Raw genomic sequence first — 10,614 nt, forward strand, 5'->3', positions numbered from 1 at the left:
TTAATTTCATTATGATTTGGTTGTCAAATGCTAAAATCATTACTACTCCCTCCGTTTCAGTTTTGTGACCCTATTTTCTTTTTGGTCCGTTTCAAAAAGAATGACTCATTTTTAAATTTGGAAACAATTTAGCTTAAACTTGTAATTCTATCATTAATGAAAAGCTTTTATAACCACACAAATACTCTTGGCCCCTTTTTGACTTGTTCAGGACCACAAATTCCAAAAGCCTTTATTTTTACTAAACTCTGCGCCCGGTCAAATAGGTTCACATAAATTGAAACGGATGAATTATTTATAGTAAAAATCATTAAAAATGGAAATAATAGCGTTTGATTGAAAAACTTCAAAAATTGAGTTTTCCGAAAAAGGAAAAATCAAATTAACAAAATTTGTGTTTGTTAGTACTGTGTCTGCAACAAAAAAAAATACTTTTTCAAAATTAGCTTTTGATTACTTTGGCCCCGTTTGGCCATACATTTTGGCAAAGTTTTTTCAAATCCATTTTAAAAACATTGTTTGTTCATATATTAATGATTTATTTTTGAAAAATTTCTGAAATTATTTTTCAAGTTCCCAAAATCTAGTTTAGGGTAGATTTTGGGTGAAATTTGTTCTCACACTCACAAAACTTCAAAAAAATTTCAAATAAAATGCATGTCCAAACATAATTTCAACTTCCAAAAATTATTTTTCAAAACTACTTCAAAAATTATTTTTTCAAGTTTCAACTAAATCTATGTCCAAACGCTAACTTAATTTATTGCAAAAACTCTAGACTGGTCACTGGTCCAAGGGATTTTTTTATATATATATTTTGCTGCAGAAAAGCTAAGATTGAGTTAAAAAATTTAACCTTTTCCTTTGCATAATCAGCAAAAAGAATCAAGAGTTTACAAAGTTGGAGAACATTTTGCAAGCTCAAGTTTTGACTTTTTTAAAAGTGATCAAACTTGATAATGTTGAGGTTTTAGAGTATCAGTAGTACGAGTTAAATATGAAAATACTACTCCTATTTCATATTTTATTTATAACTCCTTAACCGTAGCGAAAAAAAATTCAAAGCTCAACTAAATCATTAAAAAGATCCTGAAAATATCTAAGATAGTAACACCCATGTTTTTCCATACCCAACATGCTAGTTAGGTTGTTATAATTTGGACAAAATCTAAATCTGAACTAAATCTGAATTTCAGAGAATTAAATAAATATAAAAAACATTAAACATTAATCTTGAGTTTTGCCCACACACAGAAGCATCCCCACACAGCTGGAGGACATAAAATTAGTCAGATTGATTATTAGAACGGTATAGAAAAGATTAGCATGCTAAGGATGACGGACACAAATCGACAAATGGTCCAAATTTTTGAAATAAAAAAAAAGTCACATGTGATTTAATATAGCCACACAGCTGTATTCCTCTGAATTACAGTTACAACAGTTATTGTTAGCTGTCACATCAGCATTCTAATCTGCCATAGTATCATTTATAAATACAACAGTATCATTAATTTCTCCATTTAATTGTATCTCCATATTTTCTTTCCTTCTTATTTAAGCTTAGTAATCTCGAAACCCACAATTCCCTAAACTAAGATTAATTTCCTCCAATTTATAAGCTTCTATCATCTTCCTAATTGGTTTTTATTTTCTTTTACTAGATGAAACCTCCAACAAAACCAGTTTGTCACCATTTCTTCAAACCGTCATCTCTTAATTTTCATTTCAACTTTCTCAAGTATGAAGAAAATGCTTCACTCTATACACTCATTTCTTATTTTTCCACTTCACAATCATACAACTCCGAAACGAAGAATTTCGTTAAGGAGTTGAATGGCGATATTACTTCATGTCCAAACTTACTCCGAAAGAAAAAATCTAAGTTTGCTCACTTTCTTGGTTCATCTAACGACAATTACTTAAATACGTTCGTATCACCAGAAAAGCAATTAACAGGTCGTAATGCGAATACCAATAGCAATATTTCAGCTGAACCACCAGTTGAAGGCTCAACTGGTTCATCGATTCGAGAACCAAATAGTTTATTGTTGTTTATGCATCATTCGCCTGTGAAAAACGCAATGTGGGAAGCGAGATCGAGTATTTTTGGAAGGCCATCAATATCTGCAGTTGCTCAGTCTCTTCAAAATGATTTGATTGCTAAAACACCGTTGAGGAGTAGGACTAGTGTTTTATTCAAATTTTCTTCTGATTATGAACTTCGGGAGCGATATAGAAATCCCAGGAATAAGATTAGGATTGGAAAATTGGTAGAAGACCTGGATGCTTTGGCCGCAACCATTTCCTATAAGGTATAGTTATGCTTCTTATAATTCATTCATGTATTCTATTTGTTAGCGGAAACGTAAAAGAAAGAACACAAGATTTAACGTGGTTCGGATCAAAATAATCATACGTCCACGAGAGAACAGTTGTCTTTTTAATATTAACAAAGGAAGGGGAGAGTTCCCAATTACACTTGAGAGAATTTCTCTCTTAACTCTCTACTCACTACAATGTGTTGTATTATTTTTGGGATGGTTTCTACAAATGAAGGAGTGCATCTATTTATAGAGGTAAAGACCTCCTCTTGATGTCATTGGTGACATCAAACTACCTCCTCTTGATGTCATGGGTGACATCAAAGGAGGAAGTTTCCTCCTAGCATCCACACCAACTCTTTCCACCAACTCTTCCAATTGGCATGTCATTATTGACTAAACATAAACCAACACCTTCAATCTCCACCTTGGTTTGCGTTTCGAGCGTGCGTGTGAACAACTCTGGCCAAAACTTCTAAGCTTACTGGGCAACCCCGTTGTAAGAAACAAGAAGAATCAAACCATTGTTGAACATACCACCTTCACCCAACAATTGTTCTCTTCGGAGTTGCATCAGTTGATGCACACCCCCGCCAAGTCCTTGCAGTGTGCAAACTTAGCGAGTGGGACTATCTTGGTCAACATATCTGCAACATTATCGTCTGTGATAACCTTCACGACCTTGATAGTTCCCTCTTCAACAACATCTCGAATAAAATGAAATCTGACATCAATGTGTTTAGTGCGCTCATGAAATCTCTGATTTTTCATTAGATGAATAGCACTCTGACTATCACATCTGAGAGTTGATTCCAGCTGAACCAAACTCAATTCCGCTACTAAACCTTTCAACCAGATAGCTTCCTTCACCGCCTCCGCTGCTGCCACATATTCTGCTTCTGTCGTAGACAAAGCGGCAATCGACTGCAGAGTCGACTTCCAACTAACGGCACTGCCAACGAGGGTAAAGATGTATCCAGTTGTGGACCTTCTTCTGTCAAGATCTCCTGCATAGTCAGAATCTACATAACCGAAAATTGAAATACCTCCACCACTTTTTCGAAAGGTCAAACCAACACCAGAAGCTCCTTTGAGATATCTCAATATCCACTTGACAACTTCTCAATGCCTCTTTCCTGGGTTGGACATGTATTTACTTACCACACTTACAGATTGAGCAATATCTGGATGTGTGCACACCATAGCATACATAATGCTACCAACTGCACTGGCATAAGGAATCTTTGACATATGCTCCACCTCATCCTCGGACTGAGGCATTTGTAACTCTGAAAGTTTAAAATGAGGAGCTAATGGTGTACTTACAAGCTTGCACGTATGCATATTGAATCTCTTGAGAACCCTTTCAATATACCTCTTCTGAGAAAGATGTACAACACTGTCTTCTCTTGAAATCTCCATACCAAGGATTTTCTTTGCAGCTCCTAAATCCTTCATGTCAAATTCCTTACTCAACAGTTTCTTCAAAGCATTTATCTCTGTAATGTTGTTAGCAGCAACAAGCATATCATCAACATACAACAGTATGTTACCAGACATCTTCTTGTGATACACACAGCTATCAAATGCACTCCTTGAGAATTCATGTGTAGTCATGAATGCATCAAACCTCTTATAACACTGTCTAGGGGATTGCTTCAAACCATACAAAGACTTCTTTAGTTGGCATATGTGATCTTTTTTTCCCTCAGCTAGGAAACCTTCAGGCTGATCCATATAGATTGTCTCTTCTAGATCACCGTGTAAGAAAGCAGTTTTGACATCAAGCTGTTGAAGCTCCAAGTCAAATTGGGCAACCAATGCTAGTAGCACGAGAATTGAGCTATGCTTCACGACTGGAGAGAAAATCTCATTGTAGTCAATTCCCTCCTTCTGACTGAATCCTTTTGCAACCAATCTCACCTTGAACCTAGAATCTTCCACTTCAGGAATTCCCTCTTTCTTTCGGTAGACCCACTTGCATCCAATTGTCCTCTTCCCCTTTTGTCTTTTCACTAAGACCCATGTCTGATTCTTGTTAAGAGACTCCATCTCTTCAGTCATGGCTAACCGCCATTGTACAACATCCTTGCAAGAAGTTGCTTCAATATACGAGGAGGGCTCCAGATCCTTAATCTCTTCTTGTGCAGCTACGAACGCATATGCAATCAAGTTTGCTTGATCCATAAGGCATTCCGGTTCTCGTGTTTGCCTCTTCTCCCTCCTCTTTGCAATTGTGTATGGTTCATTGACATCAAGTTCTTCAAGGTCTACATCTTCTGACTTATCTCTAACCCGAGTCTCTTGATCCTTTTCCTTGGCAAGCTCCACCGGAAGCTCCACCTGCTCGTCGTTCTTGTTTCCTGAAAACTCCACGGAAACTTTACGGGGATCAAGTATAGAGGATTCATCAAAGGTGACATCTGTACTAACTATAAATTTGAGTAAAGACAAACACCAAAGTTTGTACCCTTTTACTCCATCCACATACCCTACGAATATGACCTTCTTAGCCCTTGGTTCAAGCTTTTCTTCATTAACGTGATAGTAAGCTGGACACCCAAATACTCATAAGTATGAATAGTTAGAGGGTTCACCTGACCATACCTCATTCAGAGTCTTAAAGTCAATTGCCGATGCTGGAGATCGATTGACAATATGAGCAGCAGTGTGAACTGCTTCAGCCCAAAATACTTTGGATATTTTGGCTTGTAGGAGCATAAAACGAGCCTTTTCAAGAAGAATTCTATTCATTCTCTCGGCAACTCCATTCTGCTGTGGGGTATGCCTGACAGTCCTATGTCTTGAGATCCCATGAACCTTGCAGAATTCATTAAACTCTTCATTGCAAAACTCCAAGCCATTGTCTGTGCGAAGATATTTGATTTTCTGCTCCATTTGATTTTCAACCAAAATCTTCCACTCTTTAAATGCTTCAAAAGCATCACTTTTTGCCTTCAAAAAATGCACCCAAACATTTCGTGAGAAATCATCAATAAAAGTGAGAAGATACCTCTTTTTGCCTTTCGATGGAACTTTAGAGGGACCCCATAAATCTGAATGGATGTAGTCTAGCACTCCTCTTGTCTTGAGTTTGCCAGTGCTGAAGCTGACCTTCTTTTGCTTCCCTAGAACGCAATGCTCACAGAAGTCAAGTGTGTTGATCTTCTCACCTTCCAAAAGGTTACGATTGCTCAACATCTCCAGTCCACGTGCGCTCATATGACCCAGGCTCATGTGCCATAGTCTTGCCTTGTCATCATTAGATAACTGCACTGTAGATGCATTTGTAGAGCCAACAATGGTGCTTCCGGCCAATGTGTAAAGGCCGTTCTCCAGCTTGCCTTTCAGCATGACTAAAGAACCTTTAGTCACCTTTATAGTTCCTGCTTCGCTCATGTACCTGTAGCCTTGTTCATCCAGAGTACTCAGGGAGATCAAATTCTTCTTCAGATCAGGAACATGACGGACTTGTGTAATAGTCCTCATGACTCCATCATGGCAGCGAACCCGAATTGAGCCAATGCCAACTATTGCACAAGTTGCATTATTGCCCATTACTACGGTTCCTCCACTTTTCTCATAGCTGCTAAACCAGTCTTTTCGGAACGTCATATGCAGAGTGCAAGCCGAGTCTAACACCCATTTGTTTCGATAATTACTATTATTATTACACGATATTGTTAGTACACAATCATTATCAAAATCATGTACCTGTTCAACTGTGGATGCACTCGCCTTTTTCTTGGACTTTGACATTGGGCAGTCTCGTTCAAAGTGCCCCTTCTTGCCACAACCCCAATACACTGTATTCTTCTTGTTCACACGAGACTTTGATCTGTGCTTTGATTTGCTCTTTCCCTGTTGGCTAGTCTGGCCTCTCACAAAGAGCCCACTTGCCTGGTCATCTCTATCTCTTTCAATGTGCCTCCGCACATCACTAGAGTTAAGTGTCTGCCGCACTAGCTCAAGCTTGATAGGCTCCTTGCTATACATCATTGAATTCTCAATATCACGATATCCTGAAGTCAATAAAAATAGCAAAGCACATGCAAGCGTCTCCTCCTCCTTTTTAATTCCTGCAATCTGTAAGTTCATGACAAGTTTATTGAACGCATCTAAATGATCTTGTAACGAAGTACCTGACCCCATCTTAAATGTGTGAAGACGTCGTTGTAACAACATCCTTGTTGTCATTGATCGGTCTTGGTATAGCCCTTCTAGCTTTTCCCATAACTGTTTGGTCGTCTCTTCGGTACCCGTACTCACTTCTCAAAGCACGTTAGGTACAAGGGATAGTTGGATTGCACTCAATGCATCCCCTTCAATCTTCTCCTTGTCGGGAGCTGATATATCCTTAGGATACTTTCTGTCAATAGCATGGATTGAACCTTCCCTCCGCAATAACGCCATCATCTGGATCTTCCAGATATTGAAGTTGTTGCGTCCACTGAATCTATCAATTTCAAACTTCATGGAACTCATCTTTGCTTGTTCTTTCTCCTTGGATCGTTAAAGAATCATGTTGCTCTGATACCAATTGTTAGTGGAAACGTAAAAGAAAGAACACAAGATTTAACGTGGTTCAGATCAAAATAATCCTACGTCCACTAGAGAACAGTTGCCTTTTTAATATTAACAAAGGAAGGGGAGAGTTCCCAATTACACTTGAGAGAATTTCTCTCTTAACTCTCTACTCACTACAATGTGTTGTATTATTTTTGGGATGGTTTCTACAAATGAAGGAGTGCATCTATTTATAGAGGTAAAGACCTCCTCTTGATGTCATTGGTGACATCAAACTACCTCCTCTTGATGTCATGGGTGACATCAAAGGAGGAAGCTTTCTCCTAGCATCCACACCAACTCTTTCCACCAACTCTTCCAATTGGCATGTCATTGTTGACTAAATATAAACCAATATCGTCACTATTCCTATCATTTTTATAGACACGTCGATTAAGAAAGCAAGAGAAACTTTTATCAAAAATACATTTTGAAGTTGTGGTATTAAATATTTTATGATATTTCTATGTCTGTAAAAATATACCTCTTGGGAGTCGAACAAACTTTTCTTTGACTATGTTTTATGCAAATACTCTTTAATTATTTTGAATTGTTTAGTGTTGTGACTTATAGTTCCTTTTATGTAATTTTATTTTTAAATGATGAAAATTCTTTCTTCGAATTTTATTTTGAGCTAGGGTCTATTGGAAACAGTATCTCTACCTCCACAATATAGGGGTAAGGTTTGTATACACACTACCCTCCCTAGACCCATTATGTGGGATTACACCAAGTATATTGTTGATGTTGTCTATCTCCAAATTCACAATGAAAAATTAATCAATTTGACCCTCGTACTACGAAAAGATTCACATAAATTAAAACAAAAGAAGTATTGACTTATAATATTAAATGATAAATTAGGTAATTAGAGTATACTTACCTCATCCTTGACCATAAAAGGACAGCCCGATGCACGAAGTATTTCGCATTCACGTAGGGTCGAGGGAAGGGCCACACCTCAAGGAGTCAGATAAAGGCAGCCTACCCTGATCTAAGGATTAGTGGTTGATTCCATGATTCGAACCCCGTGATCTATAAGTCACACCGATACAAATTTACCAATGCTCCCCTTCTACCTCATCCTTGACCATATTGCTGTTTATTTTCTTTAATTTAATGCACTAAGAAATTAAATGCCCTGTTTCTGAAGTATCGTACTCATGATATTCTGTCTCTTTTTTGCAAAACAGCATTGTTCCTCTAATGATGGAAGCGCTAGGTCCATAAAACTGGTGACTGCATCTATGGAGAAGATGATTCTGAAAAGATCTATTCGTATTGACACTGATCTCACTATAGAAGGGGCTGTTATATGGGTTGGATCTTCATCTTTGGAAATTCAACTTGAAGTGATACAATCTACACCAGGTACCTTTGCATAACCCACAATTTTCTCCTTGTAATTATGTTTTCAATACGTTTCCTCAGGCAGAGGTGATTCTAGAATTTTAAGTTTATGGGTTCCAACAACGATCTCAAGTTAATATACATGATAACTGGACCAAAGTACTGGGTTCCAAGCCAAATATTCTTATACTTTTAATGAGTTTTTAGTACAAATACAAAGTCTATGCAAAGGTTACTGCATTCACGTGAATCTGTAATCTCTACAGTAGATCCGCCCCTGTCCTCAGGTATGAGCTTGATTTTTTTTTTTTCATATACCAAGTGCGTGAAATTTTATATGTCTAATTTGTACAGTAAGACTCGAATTCAAGACTTTCGCGTACTCTTATGAAACCATGTTGAATTGTGTGATCGTGTGATCTAAAATTTTAAAATTGTTAGGGAATTCACACTTTCTATTTACTTAATTATATCTTCAACAGATCATTTTCCTGCAGAAACATGCAATACCACAGAGTCAGTTGCTCTTACAGCAAACTTCACATTTGTGGCCAGAGACCCTATGACTGGAAAATCAGCTCGAATCAACGCGATTTTACCTGAAACTGAAAAAGAAAAACTTCTTTGGAAAGAAGCAGAGGAGAGAAACAAAATGAGAAAGGAGAAAAGAGAACAACAGAAGATGGACACAAATGGAGACAATGGAAATAGGCTGATAAATAAATTGTTGGCTGAAGCTTTGTTAGATAGAGACAGCATTCTAATAAAGGAAACTTGTCTTCAAAATTCTTTGATTTGCCAACCTGAGCAAAGAAACATTCATGGTCAAATATTTGGAGGTTTCCTAATGAGGAAAGCTTTTGAATTGGCTTATGCAACAGCTTATTCATTTGCTGGAAGTACACCTTGCTTTGTGGAAGTTGACTGTGTTGATTTCTTGAAACCTGTAAGTGCATAAATTATTACTTTTTGTATTTGTTTACCGGCCCTCTCCAGATCCCACGGTGTGAGATTATAGTGGATTTGTAGGATACTGATATATAAATAAAATGCTTAAAATTAAGTCTCAAATCTGCTGATGCAGGTAGATGTTGGAGATTTCCTCCAGCTCAAATCATGTGTTTTGTATACAGAACTCGAAAATTCATCTTGGCCTCTGATTAATGTGGAAGTGGTAGCTCATGTTACACAGCCGGAACATCTTTCCAGTGAGGTGAGCATCTTTCCCAGATATGCGGAATTTACTCGTTAATATTCCCTCCGTTTCACTTTATGTGGCAAGGTTCAGCTAATTAATTTATTTATTATTTCTCTGATTCGTTTGACAGGTTTCGAACAATTTCTACTTCACCTTCACCGTTTGCTCGGATTCACTAAAAAATGGTTTAAAAATTAGGAATGTTGTCCCTGGTACAGAGGAGGAAGCACGGCTTGTTATCGAACATATTGATGTTAACAAGCAGAAGAGATTGAAGGAATGCGTGTAAACAACTGTTTTGCGCCTAAAAGATTTTATACACATATACTTTACAATACAAATGTACATTTATTCGTTATGGGACTTTATTACATTCTGTACACACACAAAAATTCAAGTGAATTTCTAACACTCTCTTATATTGTGGATTCATATTCAGATATACGTACCTAATCTGTTAAATATGTAACCAGTGCAAGAAATTGGAATACAGGAGCAGCCTAAAGGTGTCCATGAGCCGGGCGGGCAGAATATCCGAAAATCAAAATTTTAGGGATGCTATTTAGAGATTAACTTATTTTGTCCTTAAATTTTAAACTAAAAATCTTGACTTCAAAACAATTCCGGACACTTTGTCCTGAAAAATTGAAATTCAAGACGTACTGGCTAATTCCTAAATAGTAGCCTTTTAGAGTGGCTACATGGTGTCAATTCTACTATTAAAGTGCCAAATGATTGAACAATTTAAATTTAATATCTTGTTAAATGTTACCTATTGTATTGTATCGTATTGTTACTTTAAATACAATATTTGTTTTGATTATTACTTAAATTTTATTGTATTGTATTGTTAAATCTATCGTTACGTAGTGATGAAAAATGTCACGTTATATAACTAACAACCGATTTGGTGTGGTGGCATCATTACCTTATTTTTTCCTCTCACCTTGCCATTCTTATTATTAAATAACTCTATTTTATACGTTACCTTACCTTTTTATATAATAATTCTACCTCGTATCTTACTTTTTCTTTGAAATATTGCAAGTTTATTCTTTATAGTGTTAGTGTGAATATTATGAAGTAACATCAAACGATACAATCTATTCAAACATTATATACACAAAACGATATAGTACTATACAATTCAACCATCCAAACAAGCTGTGAATCTGT

At 36.8% G+C, this 10,614-nt stretch overlaps 1 protein-coding gene across 3 annotated transcripts; it reads left to right on the plus strand.

The window, feature by feature from the left end:
- Window positions 1–1,435: 1,435 nt before the first annotated feature.
- Window positions 1,436–9,913, plus strand: LOC107793172 (acyl-coenzyme A thioesterase 2, chloroplastic). Of its 3 annotated transcripts, none has more exons than XR_001649656.2 (5): window positions 1,436–2,315; window positions 8,084–8,261; window positions 8,723–9,186; window positions 9,329–9,453; window positions 9,569–9,707. XR_001649656.2 is itself a non-coding variant. In XM_016615459.2 (5 exons), the coding sequence occupies exons 1-5, from the start codon at window positions 1,665–1,667 to the stop codon at window positions 9,725–9,727; spliced, it is 1,566 nt and encodes a 521-aa protein (XP_016470945.2). In that variant the 5' UTR covers window positions 1,440–1,664; the 3' UTR covers window positions 9,728–9,913. The 3 variants fall into 3 exon arrangements, 2 of the variants coding, with proteins under 2 accessions (XP_016470945.2, XP_016470944.2); XM_016615459.2 differs by having other exon boundaries at window positions 1,440–2,315; window positions 8,738–9,186; window positions 9,325–9,453; window positions 9,569–9,913; XM_016615458.2 differs by having other exon boundaries at window positions 1,507–2,315; window positions 9,325–9,453; window positions 9,569–9,910.
- The last annotated feature ends 701 nt before the right edge of the window (window positions 9,914–10,614 follow it).

The sequence above is a fragment of the Nicotiana tabacum genome, chromosome 20, assembly GCF_000715075.1.
Source record: "Nicotiana tabacum cultivar K326 chromosome 20, ASM71507v2, whole genome shotgun sequence".
Lineage (NCBI taxonomy): Eukaryota > Viridiplantae > Streptophyta > Magnoliopsida > Solanales > Solanaceae > Nicotiana > Nicotiana tabacum.

What these genes read in the sequence shown, in the direction of transcription:
- LOC107793172 (XM_016615458.2), top strand. Translation starts at nt 1,665, where the DNA reads ATGAAACCTCCAACAAAACCAGTTTGTCACCATTTCTTCAAACCGTCA. An exon ending in AGTGATACAATCTACACCAG is followed by an intron (nt 8,262 to 8,722) that starts GTACCTTTGCAT and finishes TATCTTCAACAG; the next exon opens with ATCATTTTCCTGCAGAAACA. An exon ending in GTGTTGATTTCTTGAAACCT is followed by an intron (nt 9,187 to 9,324) that starts GTAAGTGCATAA and finishes CTGCTGATGCAG; the next exon opens with GTAGATGTTGGAGATTTCCT.